The 25,865-nt window shown below is 50.3% G+C and overlaps 1 protein-coding gene across 1 annotated transcript in view; it reads right to left on the reverse strand.

Moving 5' to 3' along the window:
- SART1 (spliceosome associated factor 1, recruiter of U4/U6.U5 tri-snRNP) overlaps positions 1 to 25,865 on the reverse strand; it is a 698,390-nt gene that overhangs the window by 286,886 nt on the left and 385,639 nt on the right. The window contains exons 9-10 of the mRNA XM_085625869.1: positions 15,994 to 16,200; positions 13,913 to 14,040 (exon numbers count right to left, since the gene is read on the reverse strand). Of these exons, the coding sequence (XP_085481995.1) occupies positions 13,913 to 14,040; positions 15,994 to 16,200 (335 nt within the window). The remainder of the gene's footprint in view (positions 1 to 13,912; positions 14,041 to 15,993; positions 16,201 to 25,865) is intronic.

Raw genomic sequence — 25,865 nt, forward strand, 5'->3', positions numbered from 1 at the left:
ACAATAGCATATCCGGTTGCAACCGCCAGGATGGAACCGGCGGTCGGGGTGTTCCCACGACACCCCCAATATATGTGGGTTGTGGTCTGAATGCGTCCTGCCTAAATAGTAGACTGCAGATATATGTGGGAGCAGCTCCTCCGAAAGCATGTAGCAGTCTAACCGCACATGCAAATCATGTGCACCTGAGTAGTAGGAATATACCCTATCATGGGGGTAGCGAGGTCTCCAGACATCCCTCAGGTGCCATTGTGTCGCCCAGTTAGTTAACGCCTTCATGGCATTGTGCGAGTTTGTGCCTGGAAGAGGTGGAAAGGAGAGGTCCAGTGATGCCTCTAGTACGCTATTGTAGTCCCCCCCCCCCCCAAGAACATAGGAATATCATGTCATGGTGCTAGGATGTGCGATATTTGTAAAACAAAAACAGCCTGCTCTGTGTTGGGAGTGTATAGTGATGCAATTACTGTAGGAGAGTAGGGTCTGCTTTCTATGTTCACCCCCACTTTTTGATTTTGCTTCACTGGTTTTCGACTTAGATGTGGCTGTGGGCCTGCCAATCAGACCCAAAGCCCAGCTGTTCTCTCTCTAAATGTATACTATGTACTTTAGGTGCATAACCCAATTGGTAAGGGTCACCTTATTGGCCCCTGTATAGTGTACCTTAGGTACCCAGAGCATAGGTGTACCCTAGGCCTACCCGGGGCTGCAGCATGTATTGTGCCACCCCTGGCCTTCCATTATGACACAACTGGCTGATCACTCAGCTGGGGCAAGGTCGTGTAATCACCCCTTGCTTAGGTGTAGTATTCCTATACCTACCTTATATATAGACACATGTATGCCCATCAGCCACTCCTATGGCAGGCCTTAACAATCCTGGAGGCAGAGTGCTTGGTAACATGTGAGCTGGTGCTCTAGCATGAGCTGAGCCTGTCTGCAGCTTTCGGAACCATGTCCTTATAGCTGTTCTATGATATAGCCTACCATATACTCTTAAAGTTCCTTATAATCCTCGCGGTTATGGTAACTATGGTTTGGCTTTATCAAAACATGTCGTGTAAGGTGTCTAACACTTTGGAATACTACCCCCACACCATTTCTGGCGATGAGGATAGTATTCCTCCCTTCTAGAGGGAGAAGACATGTTGAAACCTACTTACCCGGTTAAAGTTAACCAGAGCCCCAGCATCACAAAATGAATGCTGCTGCCACAGACACAAGTCTGGCCTCCTGCTGCTGGGAGTCCTTCCAGCGAGGGAGGCTTGGACAATAGGTTTCCTGCCTTGGGAGGTGCTAGCACCACCCCAGACAGGACTTAGTGTATTGGGGCAGGGAGGGATGAAAGAAACTAGACACTGCCTGGGGCACACAAGGTGTCCCATGCATAGTCCAGTTCAAACCGGCGCTGGGGCACTCCAGCCCCAGCTCTGGCGCAAAACTGGACAAAGGAAAGGGGGTGTAACCACTCCCCTTCCTGGTCCCACCCATAGGAGGGACCTTGCAGGTAGCCCAGCCCACTAGCCCAGTATATCAGTAGGTAGATGAGCCCTGCAGAATTAGATTATCCTGAATCTGCAACTTGAACAGAAACTCTGGACCTTCGACATTCGACCTCAGGAAGAAGACTGAAGAATCTCCCTTGTGGCCAAGGAGTGACAACCCTGGGCACCCAGGCACCATCCAGCGACCGCTGCTTGCTTTGCGACTGATCCTACAAGGGACGACTGCAGAGACTGACCAGCGCCGAGACTTCCAGACACCTCTGAACCAGATCCACATCTACAGCCAAGCTGAGACCCGTGGAGGCGACGAGGGACCGGCGACTTGGGAAAAGTGGCAAGTAACTGACTAGCGCGACTTCTGAGGCTTCCTCGAGGCTGTGCTTGGGGAATTGAGAAGCCCCCATCCCGAGCACCATCTGCAAAGAAGATCAGCTCCCCACACTTCATGTGTTCTGCGTGGGGCCCTTCTGCACCTGAGTTGCTCGACGTGTTGTCCGGTTGCTGGCCCGTTGGCTAGTGACCTCTGTGACGACGAACCTTTGATTTCACCTTGCTGGTCCGGCTCCTCCAGACTGGCACTCGCTCCTCTGTGAAAGAGAAGCACCCCAGACCTTCCTGGTCTGCACCAGAAGCAAGTCCTACATTCTGCGTGGGTTCCGCTTGCCAAGGCTTGTTGGGTCCTAACTTGACATCGACGCCGCCGACAGCAAGAGCCTTCGTCCTCGACGTCTCCTGGTACCCGTGGCTGCTGCGACAAGCTTCACCTCTTCACCTGCATCTGCACGACATCGCCTGGTTCCTTCCCGGCTCCTGGCTGGTGACCTAGACTCTGTCCCTTCTGCTTACAGGTATCCTTCCTTCTTGATTCCATCCTTGGGATCCACCGGACACTCTTCACTGACTGCCTGTCAGCAACTTTCCTTCAGGCATCCATAGGAGTCAACGACGAAACCCGACGCAAGTTCCCACCTATGCACCCGCAGCCCGTGGGCTAGGTAACTTGAGTACTCCGGTGCTCACAAGGGTATTGACTATCCTAGGGTCTAGTTTCCAAGTCTCGAACTCCTAGCTATTCCAGAAGTGTCCTAATAACTACTATTTCTATTGACTTTTACGCATTACGCGTGAGTGTTTCCACTCTGCACCTGAATCCCGTGTGCCTCCCACTTCCTAACCTTTGGTAGTATAGTGTAGCCCCAGCGATTCCCTAGGCCTATCCTATGATCGTGACAGTGGTTCTTATATCACTTACTTAGTATATGGTTTGCGTGGCCCCAGGGCTTAACTGTATTACTTACCTGTGTGACTTAATGTATGCCTAAATAAGACTGTGTTGTACTTACCTCGAATCTCAAAGAGTGCTGAGGGTATTTTGACTAGAATAAATACATTCTATTTTTATATATCTGTTGTGGTGTCCTTTCATTTGGTATTCAAGGGATTACAAATGGTATAACAGCTGGCTTCACATGCCATACAGAGTTTAGCCTAAGACTGCTCTTGTCCATGCTACCACTAGGATAGCTGGTCTATAAGGTTGACTTTACAACCAATCACCATAAGGGTTGTTTGGACTGATACAAGGTGTACACTAGAATTAGTGACATCATATATCAGGCCAACTTCTCACAATTACAACCTGCCGGCCATCCAATGTGCCCTTAACTACAACATACCTGCCCTCCGTGTCTACTAATGACTGTGTGATTTTAAGTTGGACACCTGGCCGCACCAATAGGAGCGTGCCTCGCGCGAAAGCCGAATACCCCATAGCATACAATTGGCAGCGGCAGTGTAAGCGTTGGATTTCGGTTTTGGCCAGGTGAGTCTCTTGCAGAAGAGCTATTTGAATGTGATGCCGTTTAAGGTACGAATATATCGGATACCTGCGGGACGGTGAATGCATGCCCCTCACATTCCATGTACCAATTTTAAGTGAAGACATAGTCCTTACAGTGTACTAGGTGGCCAAGTGTCTGTAGCAGCCCAACAAACATACAGTGCAGGTGACCCGGCAATGCACAACTTTCCTAGCATACTAACTCATGGCATATTGTGCTGTGTGAATCGGCATACACTAAAGGATATCTCACAATAAAACCAAAACAAGAACATAATCATGAGCAATTCCAAAAGGGCGAAAATGCAACCAGCAATTGTCCAAACTCTCAATAGAGATAACAGTAAAAAAAACGACCTGGGGGGGGGGGGGGGGGCGCTGCGTGTTACGCACAGGTAACTTACAATTTGTGTGTCCAGTGTCTCAGAGGCTCCCCGTCTTCAGGAAAAATATAATATAAAGAAGGCAGTCTGTGCACTCCGGCTCATGAACACTCGCCAGGCAAACTATGTATACTGGTGCCCACATGGCAGCAGGAAAGCGTGCGGTTAAGTCCCGCCCTCCCTCCCCACATCATGATGTCACCCTCAACCTCATGTGGATGCTCTGAATCACAGCAGCGACTAATACATATGGCTATACCATTAACGACTGCATACCCTCATATATAAACCACAATACCTCAAGTCGTAGTCCAATTAAGGATAGGGTCTTGTGATGCTCATATTATTAAGTCAGCCGTCTGCGGGGCGACATCTGGTTGCTCAGTTGAATACTGTGAGTTCTGTAGGCCATAGATTCGCTCGTCATCACTAGATTTATCACGCTGGCTGGAGTTGGATGCGTCTTCAGTCACCAAAGAGCCGCTGATCTCCGCCACCGCCTGCAGGGCGTCTCGTTCTACGCTGAGAATCAAAGCAGAGTGTGGTCCCACAGTTGGCGAAGGCGGTGTCCGCGTCCCCTTCAATCCTCGTCCCCTCTGGCGGCGGCGGAAGGGACCCCTCAGTTTCGGTAGGGTCGCTGTCAAGGCAGTGTCTCGAGGTCCCGCGGCAGTGAAGGTGTCCAGCCAGTCCTCTGCCTCTTCGATGTGGAAAAGAAGTGTGTTTTGTCACTTGCAACCACCCGGCGGCGCGCAGGGAAGAGCAGAGAATATTCCGGGTTGTTTTGCCGAAAGCGTTTTTTCACCGCCATGAATGAGAATCTCTGCCTCTGCACCTGGATGATATAGTCCGGAAAAAACATTATTTTATGATTGTCTATGTGAATATTGATTATGCTACTTACCAGTATGCATCTGTTCTTGGCATGTAGGGCTGCTGACATTCATATCTGTGCATAGATCGCCGCCTAGTGTTGGGTCCGGATGATTGCACATTGTTGTCCTGGAAGAGTCTTCGAAGTATCACGAGATAGGTGGCTCCTCCCCTGGACTACAGTGCGCATGGGCATCCTCTCCATCCTCAGATTGTTTTTCGCCATTGTGGCAGTGATGGAGTAGATACAGTAAGTGATGACCATGCTATACAGAAATTACTGAGTGCTGCAGCCGCGACAGGCGCCGGGGAGGAGGGTGGTCGATATGAATGTCAGCAGCCCTACATGCCAAGAACAGATGCATACTGGTAAGTAGCATAATCAGTTCGAGGCATGTGGGCTGCTGAATTCATATCTGTGCATAGAATATATAGCAGTACCTCCCCTAGTGGCGGCTACCTGTGCCAGCTGCAGCAGTCTGGAAAAGAGTTTTGAGAACAGCCTGTCCTACAGCTGCTTGCGGTCTTGAGTGTATATCTAAGCAGTAGTGTTTGGTAAATGTATGTATAGTGGACCATGTGGCTGCTCTACAAATTTCGTGTAAAGGGATGTTTCCTAGGAAAGCCATGGATGCCCCTAACTTACGTGTTGAGTGGGCTCGTGGGGGAATCGTTAATGTGCGTTTAGCTTTGTGATAGCAAATCTGAATGCATTTAACGATCCATCTGGCTATTCCTGCTTTGGAAATGGCGTTGCCTTTGTGTTGTGGAGAGAAGGCAACGAAGAGTTGTTTAGTTTTTCTAAAATCCTTTGTCCTGTCAATATAGTACATGAGAGCCCGCTTTACATCTAGTGTATGGAGCATTCTTTCCGCGACATTTTGCGGATTTTGGAAGAAAATGGGCAGTTCGATAGTTTGATTAATGTGGAACTGTGATATGACTTTGGGCATGAACTTGGGGTTGGTGCGTAGGACAACCCTGTTTGCGTGGACCTGAATGAATGGCTCCTGAATGGTTAGTGCCTGGAGTTCACTAACTCTCCTCAAGGAAGTGATGGCCACCAGGAAAGCCACTTTCCAGGTGAGGAATTGAATCTCACATGAATGGAGAGGTTCAAAGGGCGGACCCATCAGTCTGGTGAGGACCAAGTTGAGGTTCCACACTGGTGCTGGTGGGTGTCTTGGGGGAATTACTCGTTTGAGTCCCTCTAAGAAAGCTTTGATGGCAGGTACCTTGAATAAGGAGAGGTGCTGCCTGTTTTGGAGGTAGGCTGCTATCGCGGTCAAATGGATGCGTATTGAGTTGTATGCTAGATTACAGCGGTATAGGTGTAAGAGGTAGCATATGATGTTTTGAATAGATGCGTCCAGTGGGTTAATGTCATTGTTGTTGCAGTAAATGACAAACCTTTTCCATTTGGCCGCATAGCAGGCTCTGGTAGTGGGTCTCCTGGCTTCTTTGATGATAGTCATACAGTCAGGTGGTAAGTTTAGGTAGCCAAATTCTAAGACCTCAGGAGCTAGATCGGCAGGTTCAGTTGCTGGGGATCTGGGTGTTGAATTTCGCCATGGTTCTGCGTTAAAAATGCTGGTTTTATCCGCAGTCGTTGATGAGGCACCACGGAAAGTTCCAGAAAGGTGGTGTACCACGGCTGGCGTGCCCACGTTGGAGCAACTAGGATCAGGGTTAGTGAGTGTTGCCGTAGTTTGCGCGCCACCAGCGGTATTAATGGTGCTGGGGGAAAAGCGTACGCAAATCTGCCGGACCAGTTCATCCATATCGCATTGCCCTGCGACTGTGGGTGTGGGAACCTGGCGGCAAAGCTATGGCATTTTGCGTTTTCTTTTGTGGCGAATAGGTCTATCTCTGGATGTGAATGTAAATGTATGGATACTTGTATAGCGCACGACTACCCGGAGGTCTCTCGGCGCTTGTACGAATACCGCTGTGGAACCCATCCTGGCTTTTCCCTGTGAGGCGTCCACTCCTGGGCACCCCCAAGGTGAAGGCCAGGCATCCTTAGCGTTGAGGGGGCCGTTGTGGAGATTAAGCAAGCTATTGCCCAGAGTTGCAGAGTGGGACTCCATGATTAGAATGGCACCGAGGCGAGAATTATCAGGTCCGTGGAATTTTTTGAGCCCAAGACCCGCCGAGGCGGGGAATTGAACCCTGGTCCCGAGCTAGACCTCTGCATCAGGGTCTGCCGCTCTAATCATTGAGCCACACTTCTCCACTGGATGACCCCACCGCTGGAAGTACGGTTGGAGAACTGATGGGTGTAGCTCCCACTCGTGCATCTGGTGGCTGTGTCTGCTGAGCAGATCCGCCATCTGGTTGTCCTGGCCCGGGAGGTGTTCTGCCATGAGGAATATGTTCATCTGAATGGCCCACTTCCACATGCTCCGAGCCAGATGAGACAACTGTGGAGAGTGTGTTCCTCCCTGCTTCTGTATGTAGTACATGGCAGTCATGTTGTCCGTCCGGATCAACACGACTTTGTTGCACAAGTGTACTTTGAATGCCTTCATGTCTAGGAAGATTGCCATCAGTTCTAGAAGGTTGATGTGCATCTTCTTTTGTTGTGTTGTCCATAGTCCCTGCACTGTGTAATTGAGTACATGAGCTCCCCATCCCTGGAGAGACGCGTCCGCTGTCAGTGTGATTTGTGGAACAGGCTCTTGGAACGGTCGGCCCTTGCAAAGGTTTTGTGGATTCCACTAATGCAGAGAGTTGTATGCCCGACCGCTCACCAACACTAGGTCTTTTAGTTGCCCGTGAGCCTGATTCCATTGACGTGCTAAGCACTCCTGAAGCGGGCGCATATGTAGTCTCGCGTGTGGGACTATGAAAATGCAGGAGGCCATCATGCCTATCAACTGTATGAACACTCGCGCCGGAAGGGAGTGTTGAGGTTTGAATTTTGAGATCAGCAGTTGCATGCTGTTGATTCTCACTAAAGTTGGCTGAGCTGTGGCAGCCAGAGTGTTGATTGTTGCTCCTAAGTACTGTTGTACGTGCGCAGGTTTGAGACTTGATTTTGGGTAATTTAGTGAGAATCCCAGATCGTGAAGAAGGTGAATGGTGTGGGACATGTGGGTGGCACATTGTTGTGCTGACTTGGCCTGAACTAGCCAGTCGTCCAGGTAAGGGAAGACGTTAATGTTTTGTCTTCGCAGATGCGCGGCCACTGTTGCCAGGCACTTGGTAAAGACCCTGGGTGCTGTTGTTACTCCGAAGGGGAGAACTTTGAACTGATAGTGATTCCCTTGAATAGTGAATCTGAGGTATTTCCTGAGTGAAGGGTGTATGGGTATGTGGAAGTATGCATCCTTCAGGTCTAGCATAGCTAGGAAATCCCCCTGACTAAGTAGTGGGAGAACCTGCTGGAGGGTGAGCATATGGAAATGCTCCGACAGAATATATAGGTTTAGGGGTCGCAGGTCTAGAATAGGTCTGAGCGAGCCGTCCTTTTTGGGGATTAAGAAGTACAGAGAGTACACCCCTGCGCCCTGCTGGTCGATGGGCACTACTTCTATTGCCCCTTTTGCGAGCATAGCAAGCACTTCCTGCTGGAGTAAACCTAAGTGTTCGTCTGACATAGGACGGTGCTTTGGTGGTATGTTGGGTGGAGTGGAAGTTAGTTCTAGACAGTACCCGTGCTGGATGATGTCCCTGACCCACCTGTCCGAGGTGATGTTCTTCCACGCGGACAGGAACAGCTGGAGTCGTCCCCCGACAGGTGTTATGTGGTCGGGGGTAAGGAGAGGGCGTCACTGTTTGTTCTTTGGGGAGGGCCTGGTGTTGCCATAGCCACGGCCCCTGCCCTTGGTGCTGGATCCACGATATCCACCAATGTTATTTTTGTCATAGGTGCTTTGTGTGCCACTTTTAGCATAATGCTGTTGTGACCCCTGACCCCTTGTTGTTCCCCTATTTCCGGTGCGACGAAAGGAGCCACTACGAAATTGTTGCGTTTGTAGAGCCCCCATTGATTTCGCAGTGTCAGGGTCTTTCTTTATTTTTTCTAGGGTAGTGTCAACGTCTGGGCCAAATAAGAATTCTGTGTTAACTGGTAAGTTCAGAATATTGTTTTGGATCTCGGGTTTGAAGCCTGAGATGCGTAACCAGGCGTGGCGTCGCAGCATGACACTTGTGTTTATTGCCCTGGCCGCTGTGTCAGCTGCGTCAAGGGCGCATTTTATGGATGCATTAGTGAGGAGTTGTCCTTCTCTAATGAGGAGTTCCGCTGACTCTTTATACTCTTCTGGTAGATGTTGGAGCAGTGACTCCAGCGTGTCGTAATGTGACCTGTCTTAACGTGCCAGGAGTGCCTGTGTATTGGCAATGCGCAGGATATTCGCTGCTTGCGCTGCAATGCGTTTGCCCGATGTTTCTAGTACTTTTGAATCTTTGTCTGGGGGAGGAGCATCACCAGTCGTTTGTGAGTGGGCTCTTTTGCGAGCGTTGGCAACCACCATGGAGTCTAATGGCAACTGGCCCCTAATGTATTTAGGGTCACCGGGTGCAGGCTTATATTTCTTTTCAATCCTGGGGTTTAACACTCGGGCTCTTGTGGTGTCCTTGAAAATGTCTTTGGCAGGTTTTAGAACCCCTTTTAGCATGGGTAGAGTTTTGACAGTTCTTTCTGAAGATGCGAAAGTGTCAAGCAGGAAGTCTTCCTCAATGGCGTCAGAATGGAGCTCCACCCCATGATGAGCAGCAGCCCGTTCGATGAGGGCATTAAATGCAGCCGTGTCCTCTGTAGGAGACGTTTTTACGTTGTAGAGTTGAGCATCTTGAGTATGTGGCGCGACACTTTGGTCTGTGGGATCATCCCACGCCTGATCAGGGTCTTGTAGTTGTTCATCGGGATCTACGTCCCCGGGGTGGATGGTATCCTCCCCGCCATAGTCCTGCATTGCGTCCGATTTGGAAGGGGTAGGGGAAAAGGACTGCGGATCTGAGTGGAAGGGTTGGAAGTGTTCTTGTAGCACTGGTTCCTGCTCCGCTGGCAGCTTGCGTTTAGGAGGAATTTTGTATGGCTCCTCTTCCCTGACTGGCGTTATTTTGCGCTTGTGGAGCATTAACCTGCCAGTGTCGGCGTCGATAAATTGTGGCCCCGAAGAGTCTTGTTCTGTTAGGCCAGAGGTGGTGGACTGTGTGTGGAGGACACGTGTCCGAATTTGAAATAGTTTCGGTGCCGATGTCGGTGGCAGCCCAAATGTAATGTTGGTGGGCTCAGAGTGCACTCTACAGGGTGAGGTAGTGTCGGGACCCGAGAGAGTGGAAGGTTGCCCGGTCACGGATGCGTTGTAAAGATGCAGAGACCTGCTGCACAGTGAACGCAGATGGTGGTTTGATGGGCACCTTGGTAGTAGACGTCGAGGCCGGCCCCGACTTTTTTGTCGGAGGGGGGTCACTGGCCTGAAGGGATGCATCGACAGTCGACGTAGTCGAGGACTTATTCAGCATCGGTGCTTTAGGCGTCGACGTAGCCGGGGCGGCCATTTTGACTGCGGAGGTTATGGCCTTCGGTGTTGGCGCCGAAGGTCTCGGTGCCTTGTGGTGCCCGAGGGTGTGCTTTTTCTGTGTGTCGACCGCATCTGCTGCGGTGAGCTCGGCGCCGAAGTCCCTTTGTACGCGGTCCGAGCCGACGACTTTTTTCGGCGTCGGGGCAGTGGATTGTTTCGACGCCTTCGATCCGACCACCACCAGTTTAACTTTCGATTTTGAAGGGACTGGAGCGATGGATGGTTTTGGGTTTAATAACCCGGTCATCTTCGGTAATAGTGGCTCTTGCAGAGTGTTCGAGGCCGGACCGGAAGGTGGGGCCGAGGAACCATGTATTTGATCTTGGGTAAGGCCCGAAGGCGATCCCTCGACCGGAGCCTGATGACGACGTACAGTTTCGGCCTCCGTTTCGACGGGTTGGCCTAGCTCTTCGGGAGAGCTGTCTTCTTCGGCCCCGTAGTCCTCGTCGAAGTCTACTACCTCGTCGACGGTTTCTTCACGTCGAAAGATCACTTCATCGTCGTCGTCCGATCGGGAATCATGTTCTGAAGCGGGGCTAAAGACTACTTCTTCCACGCTCTCGGCGTCCTCGGTACTGAATATGTTGGTGGGAGCGGGCGCTGCTTGCTGCGCCTCGAGCCTCGCTGCCCGTCGATTCCGCAGAGTCTTCTTAGATCGGAACCGTGCACAGGCCATGCATTTCGATTCGTCGTGATCCGGCGAGAGACATTTATTACAGACTGGGTGGACGTCGATATGAGGGTACTTGGCGTGGCATAACGGACACCTCTTGAACGGAGTCCTCGATTCCATCGTCGATCGAGCTTCGAAGTTTGGACCAATTCGGTACGAAACGCGGAAGAGGGTGTGGAGCACTAAAGCTAGTAGTCGACACCGAACGGTAACTGTACCGACGAAAACTAAAGGCCTTTTGGCCTAACACTAAGTATTCCTAAGTTGAGCTAAGATAGTCACATCCGAACCCAATGGCGGAAAAAAACAATCTAAGGATGAAGAGGATGCCCATGCGCACTGTAGTCCAGGGGAGGAGCCACCTATCTCGTGATACTTCGAAGACTCTTACAATGTGCAATCATCCGGACCCAACACTAGGCGGCGATCTATGCACAGATATGAATTCAGCAGCCCACATGCCTCAAACCTTGCAGCTTCCTGGTTTCCTGTAGGATGGAGTCCCCGTCTCGGTAATTGAGGAATCGGAGGAGCATAGGACGCGGTTTCGATCCTGTGGGAGGGGGTCTCGCTGGGACTCTATGTGCATGTTCTATGACAAAGTGAGATGAGAGAGTCCCCTCAGGCAGCAGGTCCCTGAGTCAATTTTCCATGTGCGAGGTAGGCTCCCTCCCCTCCCATCATTCCGGCACACCCACTATGCGCACATTGTTTCGTCGTGCTCGCCCTTCAGCATCCTCGGCTCTGTCCTCCAGGAACTCCACACGGTTCAATAAATCCTGTACATGTTTATCCGTCTGAGCCACCAGTGGTTTGATGTCAGCGATCGTGGTTTCCAGAACAGTGGTGCAGTCCGTTAGCTTCCGGTGATCTGCATGCAGATGAGTGAGGTCGATGGCCACCTTGTCAATTTTAGATTCCAGGGAGGTGCGGGTTTGATTGATGGTTTCTTCCATCCGCTCCATTGCGGCAAGCACCGCGTCCAGTTTGTTCATAGTTTGGTCCCAGAGTTCTTGCTTAGCCATCTTGGACGGCAGTGGTAGGGCCTGTGTTCCTCCCGTTCCGGTACGCACTCGGGTGCCACCAGACATGAGACCTAGAGTTTGCACACCTACGCTTTTCCGTGTATGGCAGGACCCCAATAAGATTTCTCCAGGGCGCGAGCCTCACAACGTGGCCCACGTCAACGCTAATGGGTTGCAATCAGTAAGTGCTACACAGCTCGAGGCTTTAGCAGAAGGCCCCCTCTGCCACGTGCAGGTACCTTCTCTGCAGCACGGCCACCGTCCACACCATACAGTCACTGAGGTCGCACCAGGCAGCGGCGCATATCTTCACCTCAGTAAGGGGTCATTTATGGTTTGCGTCGGTGATGCAGATATCTGCGGGCGCCAACAAGACCCACCCCCGGATACCACCCGGGCAGCCTGCACAGAGCAGAGACGTGCCCGTGCTAACAGTGCAGCGACCGCCAGACTAGAAGTGTGCACCTCATTGCTGCCATGGGCTTTGGGTGGCCGTGCACCAAAATGGCGCCTAGGTGCCCGCACAGCATCGGCTCAGGGGATCACCAGCTACGTAGATCTCGGGCATCAGGCGGGGCAGGCTTAAATTTCTCCCACGTATAGCCACACAGCTCCCACAGGGGTACCAGCACTCCACTCTACCCTACACAGCTGCAGGTATATCCAGGCATGCCTCCGCCTCAGCCAGCGATGTCTTAATTGGCAGCATAGGGGATCCTGACGTCCCAAGAACGGACCGGCAGTTCATAGTAGGCAGCTTCGCAGTGGGGGCTCACCTCAATCAATCGCGCCGTGAGGGCAGCGGCGGCGCAGGCGATCCGAGCAGCCTCTTCACCCGCTAACTACCTCCTTCCACAGCAATGGTCAACAGTCGGTCCGTGGGGTCTCATGCAGCGAAGACGTGTGGGCGGTTCAACTGGAGCCCCAGCTACACCTCTCTGCCCATCGGCGGGTATTGACCAGGGCGGCGGCAGGGCGAACAGCCGCAGGACTTTTCTATCGGCGGGGACTCTCCCTCCGCAATCGCGCCGTGCAGCGCAGGCAGTCCGGGCGGCGTCTTCACTCGCTACCCCCCCTCATTCACCGCAGCGGCCAGCAGCCAGTCCAGGGGCTGCCGCGCAGCGGAGACATGCAATAGGTCCAACGGGGCGCCAGCCGCACCCTGCCGGCTATCGATGGATATGCATTCGGCGGCCGTTCCTGTCCCGTCAGCGAGGGCCCACTTACTACAATCGCGTTGTGAGGGCAACGGCGATGCAGGCAATCCGGGCAGCGTCACCGCTCACGATCCACCCCCTCACGTCGCAGCAGCCAGCAGTCGATCTAGGGGTCTTATAGAGCGGAGGTGGGTAGGCGATTCAGCAGGGGTCTCAGTTGCACTCCGCCGCCCATCGGCGGGTATTCAGGTAGGCGGCGGCAGGGTGAGCAGCCACAGTCCGCCTCTGTCGATTCATTTCAGCTGCGCCATCTTTCGCGACCTTGTGGGCGGAGCCAAGCCTCGGGCTCGCTTAGTCGGAGCTGGCCACACAGGAACAGTGCGCTGGGCGGCCCGCCCAGATGGGGTCCGCAAAACGGGACCTGGACAAGGTATATTCAGCAGCGGAGCTCCGTGCTGTTGTCCTGGTAGAGTTGCGCCCGGTAAGAGCCTCCGTGGGTGACTACATTTGGAGAGCAGGGCCTGTTTAGGAGAGCCTCCGACGGAGCTCTACCCAGACACGTCTGCCTCCATTGCAGTCGTAGCCACACCCCTGTAGTCCACCATTACATACATATAAGAACTAGAGCAGCAGTCCAAAACAAACCAGTCCTCCACAACCACAAAAAGTCTTAAGACTAGAAATCTAGAGGAAGATGTCGCATCATCTTCATCCAAAAAACATCAGAATCTCATTTGAGTTCTCTGAAAGGACAATTTAAAAAACAAAGAAAAAAAAGTATAACCATCTTGCAGAAGCACTGTGTCAATACCAGCAAGCTCTGCAAACCCCATGATCATAAAATATCTTAGCCAGGCACCATGGTACACAGAAGTTGATATGCTCTGCGAGTGCCATTCCTATGCTCATTAACGATTCCATTCCTTACCGAGATCCATAATCCTCCTCTGACATTTCAAACCCAAATAGCAGATCCTCTGCTCGTAGAGCCTTGTCCTTCTTGTCCTTCTTGCGGATTCGCTTCACTCTCCTCTTAGTTTTCTTGAACTTCACGTCCTACAGGGGACAAAATAAAAATGATAGTGACTGGACATAGTGTCTTCAGTTAATTCAAACCCATCAAATTCAACAGGGACAAGAACGCAAATGCTAATATCAGTAGTGAAGTAAAGTAGAAGACACTGTTCAGTAAAGTTATTTCTCTGAACACACAATCTTCCCACAGAACACTCACCCATTAACTAGCCTTCAAGGCATCACAACAGGTCTGAGTAAGTTTCCCTAGAAAGGCCTACAGCTTTGTTGAATGGTGCCATGAAGCACTAAGTGGCAACCTGGTACCAATTCCTGGTACTTTTTCCCCACTCTATGGAAGCATACAAGAAGAACCGAGACCACTTCACAAAAACCAAATGAAAGTTACTCCTCTTTGGTAATAATCTTTCTGGTTAATGCTCCGCCTACCTCCAGATTCCTAACCTTTAGGAAATCCTGGACTAGGGCTGAATCCAGAATCTTTTCAACAGTTCTCTACAGCGGTATGGGGCACATGAAGTTAATCTGTTGTGCCGTCACTGGAGCCATAAAGCACCCCCACTGGCACCCTGACACCAGTTTCCCTTCCCAGTGGTGTAACATTAGCCCCCACAATGCGGGGCCCGAGCTCCAGAGGCCCCTCCGCATAATTGCAGCGTTAGTCATCCAGTTTGATAGCAGCTCAGCTCAAGTCAACTCAAGCGTGAAGGGAGCAAGGTGGAGCAATACGATATCAAGTCTGAGATGGGATAAGGTGGCTGATTGAGCAGAAGGCCTAGAATGGAGGCAACAGAAATGTACAGTAGGCAGACGTCACCTTGTGCAACAAGGAGGAGCTATAATGAAAGAAGGTGAGACGTGGCCCTGGGCTGGGATGTGTGGTGCACTAACAGGCCCCCCTTGCATTCTTGTATGAACCTTCAACGGGCGCACTACAATAAACTAATAGCTGAATAAACTGCTTTCTCCAGTATAATCCTGACTTATTTGCATCATTGCAGTTTTAGATATATATGTGTATTGATTTACAAAGTGAAAACAACTTGAATATAAAAAGCAACTTTGTGAATATATGCGTCAACATTTACAGACCATGCCGGGAACAGTAACGAGATTTAGGCCGGAATGTTTCTGGTTGGTGTTAGAGTTGATAAGAGGGCTGAGAACAGGGGACTCCTCTAAAAACAAAAAAGTGTGGAGCTGGCAGTAAAGGCTGCCACAGTGTTCAGTATAGGTACAGCCAGTATCTGGTGAATACAAGCTCACTTTTTTGGAGCGGAGTGGCAAAAACAGCTTCAAGAACACAGACCTTGTATAATAATGATGTTTTCGCTCAAGCTTTAAGGTGTCCTTTACAACCCTTTGTGCAATATTAGTTCCACACTGGTTCCAATAGTAGCATAACATGACTAGGTTGATGCACCAACTTACAGTATGATGTAAACACTATACCGTATTCTAACCTTGAGAAGTAGAAACATTTGCTAATGATTTATCATGACCTGTGTGCTTATTGTTTGCATCTGATTTTTATCCAGTGAAAGGACCTTCTAAAGGGGAACGAAATTAGTCATTACTTAAGATACACTGTTTCTTACCACAGTCAAACCAACACCAAATCATTTTACAGAGACTAAGCAACCTCTGGGTCCATGCTACTGCCCTTGGTTGGCGGTTATTTCGTTTGAAGAAATAACACAAGAGATCCCCAACTAGGCCACGCTATGATCCCACACTCTCCCAAGTAGACCCACCAAATGAAAGCTAATTCTCATCCAAACAGCTAGTTAAAAAGCTTGAACTGTGCCTCTAGAGCATTAGGAACAGTTAGGGAATTGGTGCAATAAAATACAATGCATCTTTAATAGTCGGGTAATGCAGGAAAGGAACTGCTATAGATTCTTTTTACACTGTACATCAAAGAGGAATAGACCCAGAAGGGATGTGGAATAAAGTTCTACATCTCACACTCACCATTTCTTCTGGAGTGTAATACTCAGATGCAATCTTCACAGCAGGCAGGTCCAGAGACTGCGCCTGGTTTCGTAGGTTTTCTCTGATGTGCTGTAGCTCTTTCTCCCAAGAGCAATCAGCATTACCTCCGGACTCCAACCGGAAAGATTTCTTCTTCTCCCCATCAATCTCTTCATCATACTTGGAAAGCACAGTCCTCTGTTTCAGCTGGAGAACAGAGAGGAAGTGAAAGCATGAGTCACAATCTTTCTATAAGTTAACATTCATGCCACATGGGATGCAACATGGGTTCTACTATATAATAAAGAACTGTTTTTCCAACCAGTGAGAAAATCATAATGAGGTTTGGAGTCCATTTAAATTGAGATCCCTCAAAAATGTCAAGAGGACCATCTGGATATAATCTAAGATGCCTATAACAAGAGGAAATCAAGTTAAACATTAGACTGCTGTTTGAAATAAAGTAGATGGATCAGCAAGACTTAGGCTCTTGATGAGATCTATGAAACCTCATAGGGCAAGCATCACTCTCACCTGCAAGCACTAGAAACAAACACAAAGCAAGCAAAAATGCCTTACCATCAAACTCTTTTTCCCCCCGAGAGGCAGTCCTACATTTGATTGGCCTAAAGTGCCAGAAAGGTCTTATAATTGCTCAGTCTAACGCATAACTCTTTAACATAGATATCAACAAAGACAATATTTGGAAAGCCAATTCATCTACATCAACAGATTCTGCCGTCTGTATTTCATGAAATAGTTTTGTTCAAAATCTATACTGCTCAAAAGGTGTTTAATATTTCTAGTTGATCAAAATAGTTAAGAATACTGTACCAGAAAATGGTTGGAAAGAACGCATAGTCTCTATAAATAAATAATTTCTGGTGGCTTGGAGTGTCAAGATGGCAGCTGCACACTAATAGTGCTCCGGACCCCTCCGTCATCTGCTACCATCTCCACGCCATCAGGGTTCCTGCCTTTCCTTACAGGGGTTTGCTGTTGTCACTGGACCAGCCCAGAGTGCTGCCTGACTACAGGCTACGCTGGAGTTCCGCACGATGGCCAGACTCCGAGAGCTCGCTTCCTTGCAACATGGTGGCACACGCATGACTGGTCCCCAAAGTGCAGCAAAGCTGTGGTAAGGCGATCCCCCCCCCTAGGTGCAATGGCTACAAGCCGCCTGGTAATGCCACATTCTGTCCGCCACGGCTGAGGGCTGCAGCAACCCTCTGTGCCTGCACTGCACCAGGTTGGGGTCGTTCGGCCCTGTGTTGGAGCGTGCTGGGTGGGTATTCTGACTGACCCGTGCAGCGGGAACAGGGGCTGGAGATCAGCCACCAGACTGCTCAATGCCCATCCTGCAGCCACCACATCTCCGTAATCGTGGCCTGCTGTACCCTGCCTAGTCTCGGGCTTTTGCGGCCTCTGTCCGGCCCTCTGTTCTTGGGCCGCCTGCCCTCTGTGCCTGCCCTTGAGGGGTCCATCTGCAGGAGGATTGAGGGAATGAGTGCCTGCCTCCTTAGATGATACTCTGGGGGCAAACCTCTCGGCACAGACTTCCCTGGTTGTGGGGCGGGCCTACTCACATTGCTGCCACCAATGGACCTGATTGACGGGCTGGGTTCTAATTGGCTTCCTCCCCATGCCGTGGTAGCGAGGCACCACCTGGACCGACAGCTGGATACCTGGAGGCTTCGGACTGGTGGCAAGTTCCGTCTTTTGATCAATTATGGGGCAAACCCTGGCACCAGGGACAGTTGTGGGGGGCGGGCACCCTGTATATGTGAACCATACGGTGGGCCTGTATTTTCGTTGCACTGTATCCTCCCTGCTGGTGTGGGGTGTGGACCTGCCTCTCCTTGCCTGCAACCGGGGGTGCCCTCATTCGACCAGAAGACCTGAATCGCCTGGCCCGAGTCTGGCACACTGTACTTCGGCCGTGCGAACTCTTAGTGAGACAGGCGGCGCAATCCTAGAGGGTTGCCTCATAGAGGAGCGGACTGACTTGGTGCTCCTGCTGCCGTGCTTCGTCCTGCTTAACCCCTCTACTGTGCACTCCTGACACCTTAACTATACAGCCTGCTGACCTTCCTTCTGAACGGCGTGCTGCCTTCATTGGAGCACCTGGGGCACGCTTCCCCCTGGGGCCCAGCTTCTTATGCTGCCACAGCTTCACGACAAATGGGCTGGGCTCCCTTCTTTGAAGGTTCAACTGGTCACCGAACCCCTTTGTTGGAATGGGCAAAGAAAGGCTTCCTCGTCCTGCGGCCTCCCAGACCTGCATGGACCAATATACAATAGTAACAGGACAGGCTGGTGGAGGCAATACAGAGAAACCCTCCTTTATGCGGGGACACCTAGCCACGATCCACCAAGCCTTTCCGACCTCCCAAACCACTGTGGATGCCAAGATCGGTGGGGTAAGAGTAGATGCCACCCTCCTGTGCCAGGACCTGCGTAACGCTACGGTCAAAGATCACAAAGGACGAAAGTAATCTGTCTATGGTGGAAGACGTAGCTAACCTGAAATCCAAGTCCTTCTGCCTACTCACACGTATGACAGTTTCATCGCATTGTGGAAGATGTGGAGAACTTATCTTGCCACAATAATAAGCGCCTTGTTGGGATCCCGGAATTAAAAACCGCTACAGGTTGTGAACGTCTTCGAATCATGGATCAGGTACTGGATACAGTCGGACCAGCGGTCCCCCTGGTTCGAGATCGAGAGAGCACAGTCAGTCTTAACTCCTAAACCACCCCAGGGGCACCATCCCAGGGGCACCACACCAGCCCATGATTGCCCCGTCAATTTCAAAGAGAGGGACGGTAACTTGAGGAAGGCTCGGTCCCGCCCAGACCTCTGGTGTGGCGACTCCAAGGTGCTCCTCTTCCTCAACTACACCAAGGAGGTACAGGCAGAAACCCTGAGCCCTCAGCCTGCCATATAGGCTCATGTTCACGGCCAAGCATTGAGATGTCTATCCAAATAAGTCCCATTTTTTCGACACTCCGGAGTCGGATTGAACATAGCTCACCAAGGAGTGCCCACTCTCAGGACCGAGCAGATTCTGCCATCTGGTGCAGGGGCCCTCTGAACCAGCCTGGACAGCTACAGCTCCTATGACTAAGAGATTGCATTCTCTCCCTAAGGTCACAGCCAAAAAAGGTCCAAATCATCCTCAAGGTCTACCCCTCTACTGGATCAGATCCCATCCTCCGTGTGAAGAGGACGTTCTTACCAAGACTGAGAAAGTGCCCTCTTTCTGCATGGAATGCTGATGTGCTTTGACTGCGTGTACCCTGGGCTCCTACCAATCAGGTACCCAGGGCCTATGTTCTTTCCCTAAAACTGCATTGAAAACAAAACCCAATTGGCATCTTTGGCCACAGGTCAGCCCCTGGTAAATGGTACCACAGGTACTCAGGGCACTGTGACCAGGGAAGACCTCTAAGGGCTGCAGCACTTATTGTGCCACCCTTAGAGGTCCTGTACCGTTACATACACACACACTGCCTTTGCAGGCTGCATGGATTGGTGCAGAATAAAGAGAAGAGCCGACATGGCACACATCCCTCTGTGCCATGGCTGGAACCCACTGCCCTGGCATAGATCAGTCACCCCTCTAGCTGGGTGCCCTATGCCAGTGGTGAGGGTACAGGTGCATGAGCCCTGTACCCCTACAGTGTCTAAGTCCATTCTTAGACATTGTAAGTGCAGTGCTGCCATTAAGAGTATATGGTGCTATATGGTGCTGGGAGTTTGCCATTACGAACTCCACAGCACCATAATGGCACATTAAACCCACTCTGATGCCAGTGTGGAATTTAATGACAAATGCACACAGAGGGCACCCCCTGAAAAACAACCTACCACTAGTGTCCAGGCTGAGTGGCTGTTTTCAGCTGCCACCACCAGACATGTTTCTGGACCTCTGGGTCGAGAGCCTGCTGCTCTCGGGGCCTGAAACAATGCACATCCTGGGATGAGGTGCCAAGCCTCCTCCCCCAGGATGGGTAGGGTCCACGAAGTGGAATCTTCAAAAGCTTGCCACCCTTGCGAGCTTCCCCAGGCCAAATTCTGCTCTCCTCACTGGAAAAACAAGTGAGGAAGAGAGGTGTGCCCACCTCTGCCAACTCCACCCCTCAGGTGGGGGAGACTAAGTGAAGCACAACTCTCAGTCCACGCCATCTGGAAGATGGGGGGACTCAGCCAACCAGGGACAGGCTTATGCCCCCCTCCCACTGGAGGGTGGTGTAGGAGAGTAGGATCTGCTTCTTATAGTTACCCCCACTTTTTGCTGATGTTTCACTGTTTTCGACTTAGTCTGGCTGGGATCCTGCTATCCAGGACCCCAACCTACCTGCTTTCTCCTCTAAAGTGATTGCATGTACTTTAGGTACACTCCAGATTGGATTCTGGGGTACCCTTATCAGTCCCTACTATATGGTATACTATGTACCCAGGGAATACGTACCCCAGAGGCCTCTCAGGGGCTGCAGCATGTATTATGCCACCCCTGGAGACCATTCAAAATGACACCACATGTCTGCTACAGCAGCCTGTGTAAGGTGGTGCATGCACCCCTTACTTAGATATAGGTTCACTATATCTATCCTATATACCTGCACGTATAAACCTATCCGTCACTCCTGTGGCAGGCCTTATCAATCCTGAAGGCAGGGTGCTGGGTTTTATGTGAGAGGGTGCTCCTGCAAGAGCAGAGCCCCTCTGCAGCTTTCGGAACCTATATTCCCGGGTTGTTTGTGATGCAGCGAACCATATACTCTTAAGTGCATTATAACCCCGTAGTAAATGCTAACTTTAAAACCGCTGCAAGGAAACATGTCATGTTTGGTGACAAACACCTTGGAATCATACCTCCCCGACAGTAACTGGTGGGGGAGGTATGATTCCACACTCCGAGAGGGAGAAATATGACAACACCGGTACACCCAGTACCAGCTTTCTCAACCCTGGCATCACAAAATGGATGCTGCCAGCCACAGACACGAGTCTGCCCTCCTGCTGCTGGACGAAACTCCGGCAAGAGAAGGCTTGACAATAGGTTTCCTGTCACAGGGAGGGGTGACCACCTCCCAGACAGGCTTTAGTGTATTGGGGCTGGGTGGGTGCACTCCAAGAGTGCTTTGATGTCTGCACTGGGGGCACATTTGGTGTCCCTGTGCATATTCCAGGTCAAACCGGTTGCAGGAGCCATTTGCTCCTGCTCTGGCGTGAAACTGGACAAAGGACATGGGTGTAGCCACCTCTCTGTCCTTACCCTCCCATAGGTGGGTCCCCAGAGTTTGTCCCACCCCTTCCTTGGGTATAAAGTAGGAACCCCTGACTACAGGACTTTAGATTTTACCTGGACTAAACAGCTGTGTTTCCACCGAAGATTTCCGGCCTACATTCCGTGGGCTAGTATTTAGTGATTCCTCTCGAGGTCCCTTCGCGATCCCTGGTCCATCGACCTTTGGGTCCCTATGAAGGTAACCGTAACTTTCTGTGGGCTTTCCTGGTTGCTCCAGACGTACCCTGACTCTCCATAGCTTGGAGAGTCCCCAGGACCTTGCTGGTCCTCACCGAAGCAGATTTCCTCTGACCGCGTGGGTTGCAGTTGCCAAGGCTTGTTGGTATTCAATCCAGAGACTTCGACCCCCCCGCCAGCACTCGACATCCTTCGTGGGACAGCTCACCTCTGGACTTTGGTCATCGTCTCCTGGTCCCCATGGCTGCAGAGCCAAGCTTCACCTCTTTGCACCTGAAACACCCGACATCGGTGGGCATTCGTCTACCGAGCCCCTGGTCACCCTGAAGTGACCCAGACTCTGACCCATCTGCTTTCAGGTTCTTCTCAGTTCCGATCCAGGCTTGGATCACACCGGACACTTTTCATCTTCACGGCAGCAGTACTTTTCCGCATCACGCCACTGAAAACGACGAAGATTCCCGAAATCACTTGACACCTATGCAACTGGCTTCCCTGGGCTAGGTAACACGGGTACTCCGGTACTCACAGGGGTGCTGGCCTTAGAACCTTCTATGTTTAACTGGGTTTGCTTGAAGTCTTCTCCGAAGTGTCCTTAATCTTTAAAATTTCAACCGCGACTTTTCCATAGAGTTATGCGGAGCTCGCGTCTGTGTTCTCACACTGCACCCGCCCTCCGTGGGTCCCCTGTGTCACTACCTTGGGTGGTTCCTTAGGTTCCCAGCGATTCTACGTGCTCTAGACACTGTGTCAAGTCAAGTTGTGGTTGTTATACCACTTTCTTAGTATATGGTTCGGTCTCCCCCTGGAGCCCGCTGTGTATTGTGCTATTTACTGTCGTTCTAGTGATTACATATTGAGTGCTTTGTTCTCTAATCTCATAAAGAGATTAGTAGAGAGTGTTTAGTAATAAATACATATATTTGATATAGTCCTTGTGCGGTTCTCCTTTCATTTGGTCATTCAGGAGGTTATAATCTGGTAAACCAAGCTGCTTTACATTCCTTTGAGACTTAGCCAGAAGGCTGCTCTCCATAGCTACCACTAGGATAGCTTTCAATAAAGGTTGTCTTTAGCCTAATCATCAATAAGGGTTGTTTGGACTGGTACAAGGTGCCCACTTTAATTAGTGGTCAGCATATATCAGGCCAACTTCACACATGCGGCATAATAGGGGGTATACCCACCCCAGGGAAAGGACCCATTGGTCCTAACCTTTTTACCTACCTGTAACACCCATAAATCCAGTATTTAGGGGCACCCCTGAATGTTACTTCTGCAGACAAGAAACTACAAGAAGAAAAGAAGACGAAGGACCGAACAGCCGTGCCGAAGCTAACAATGAGAGGACGTCCAATGACTTGGCCCCAGCCCTACCGGCCTGTCCCCCACCTCAAACCTGTGTGTCCTGCAGCCAGCAACCTTGAGAAACCCAGAGGAACTGCCTGCCTTCAATCCCAAAGACTCTGTCTACCTTGAACACTGGATTCGTTCAAACAGACTCCCGCTCAGCAAGGATCTGCGAGTTTGCATCACTCTGCACCCGACACGCACAGACCAAGTTCCAGACCAGAGATCCGGCAACCCCTGACCTGCCTCAAGCCTCCAGTCGATGCCTGCAGCCTCAAACTGGAACTTAACCCCCAACCGCGATGAGGAGCTGGTAAGAAGATCCAACCCTAAAATTCACCCCTGCACCAGACACCCCATTGCCTTGGGTGGCCCAACTGACGGTGCCTAACCAGCCCCTAAGATCCCAACTTACCTCTCCAAGTGGTGGTCACACTCCGAAGACTTTCGTCCCGAGCCTGCAGTGCTTTTGTAAACCAGAGACTCCCCATTGGAAGCTACAGGGCTTCCGACGCCAAAACAGCACTCTGCACCCAGCCGCTCCAGTGCCACTGAGGGCACTGGAGTGGCACTTTTGTGCTGGTCTAAACCCCTGTTTGCCATGAGCTTAAGTCCAGGAGCTTTGCTCCCACAACCCAGTGACCTGCTCGTAAGCAGCCACCAACCGGAGGCCCCCTATCCCCCATCGGATAATATTGGGCCTCAGCACTCTGCACCCGGCCGCCCTACTGCCGCTGATGGTGTAACAAGAGTGCATCCTTGACCCTGGGGGACCCCCGAGTCAAACCCCAGAATACCAACTCCCACAACAAAGTACTTACCTTTGAACCGATAACACTATTTTCACATAGGATAACATGGACTGTTTTCTATGAAAAGTTTCCAAGTGAGGAGTTGGGAAATCGAAGAAATCCTTTAAAACTAACTAAACCAGCAAAACGCTTTTACTTAACGGTTTACAGGAGATGTTCCTGTGCAGTTTCCAGGTATACTGCACTGTGAAAGAAAAGTAATCTGAAAAGTAACTTACATGATATTCTACTAAAAATCCTATACAAAGTATATGTACTGTATTCTGAAAAGCATTGAATTATCAGTAACACTACTGTAATCAATTCAAAGTAAGTTTACAATTGCAATCCAAAAGTGTTACAACTGTATATTTACTGCAAATTATTTATCACTTACCTGTGCCAGGCTTGTTTGGTTCTAGGAAATAAAATAACTAAAAAGAATATTGTTATACAAAAACAGTTGGTCTGAAGTTCAGTCTTTGAGTGTGTGAATTCATTTGTTGACTGAGTGTGTACAACAAATACTTAACACTGTCCTCTAATAAAGCCTTACTGTTCTACCACACTACCACAAATATAGAGTGAGGTGCTATCTACTTTACCTCTGCCTATCTTTTGGGTTCCACTGAACTCTGTGCACACTATACCTCACTTTAGTATAGTATATACAGAGCCAGCTTCCTACAACGACCTCTACACCTCCTGTTGAGCTGCTGGCTGAAACTGACCTCTCACAAAGTCCCAAGATCTCAGTCTCCAGTTCTGACCACTCTGGGGCGAGAGGGAAGTACTTCTTGCTCTTTGCAGTGTGTAATATGGCCACTTCTTGAAGATCACTAGCAGTGTCCTGATCGTTGCAATTCATCCTATTCCATGGAGGGGTCCAACACGAGGCGTGGCTTGCAGGGGCAAGATGGCGGACGCATTTTAGACACGCAGCACACCCATATTATCCGTAACAATTAAGTGCCCGAAGAGCACCATCTGGGAGGCGGGGTTGTGCCAGCTGAGTTTCAGCATCTCCAGGACTGCGCTGGTGTTGAAAGCTGGGCTGTGGTGCCAGGAATTACTGCCATCGTCGGCTAGTGACTGAGGCCGAACAGAAGAAAAGGCCAAGACCCATAGCGGGTGCTGACCAGCACCAAGAAGCGATCGGACGGAGGTGAGGGACGCTGCTGCAGAAAGCAGGACCCCGGAGACACGCAAGCAGGGAGGAGTACCGGTGTCCAGGTGACAACAGGAGGTTTGCTGATTTGCGGAGAGGCAGTGGAGGAGAGGACCACAGACTAAGCCTGCCGGTAGAGCAGAGGGCCGGGATTGGGTGTTGGCTGGTTTTTGGCCCTGCTTGGGGGATGCATCCAGGTGCAGAGGTCAGCGACGCTCCAGCATTTCCGGGCCTGTCTGTTGCTTGGTTCATCTCTATGGCAGGCCTTCTGAGCCCCAAGGCAAGGTGCAGCATATTTCACAGCCAGAACACGTTCCGGCAGTAAAAAAAGTGAAACTGTTTTTACCGTAGAAAAAAAATGGTTGCTCTATTGCAGAGTACAGAGTTACACGCTGACTCCATCAGCTATGCTAACTCAAACGATGTGAACAAAGTTGATCGCTCATGGTATTGTCCAGTTTGGCTTTGATTACTTCTTTGAGTACTGATGATGGTCTATTGCACTGATGTGCCTTTGGAGACCGAAATGTCGATATCAATTATTCTATCTTTACATCCATTATCTGACAAAAAGGAATGGACAATGTAAAAAGGAATTGGGTAATGTGTTGGGTGGATATACCATTCCCCACTGAGTATTTCTAAACAAAGAAACTGCTTTATATGCTAACTGTGGGCCAGTATTAGGTTGGATAATATTCTATCATGAACCCTGGGATAATATTCTATCATGAACCCTGATTGGATATAGAAGAAATAGAATGTCTGATTTATTGTAATTTGGGATGAAAAAAGTTTGAAAACAATTCTGGCATGTTTTATTATTATTACTCTTTGATTAATTCAATAATAGTTGAATTATTATACCAGCCAATTGTAATTATACAAAGGTGAATCTTTAGAACATATTGTTTTATTAGATTAATAATGACCACCAACAAAATGATATTGTGGGAACACTATGGAAGATTACTGGCAGTGGTAATTAATCTCAGTGCAGGGCTGACAGCAGTGATCACTTCAGTGCATAAGGCAAGGTTGCCAGAAGCAACGTAAAATAAGGCTTAGTTA

Source organism: Triturus cristatus, chromosome 9, assembly GCF_964204655.1.
Source record: "Triturus cristatus chromosome 9, aTriCri1.1, whole genome shotgun sequence".
Lineage (NCBI taxonomy): Eukaryota > Metazoa > Chordata > Amphibia > Caudata > Salamandridae > Triturus > Triturus cristatus.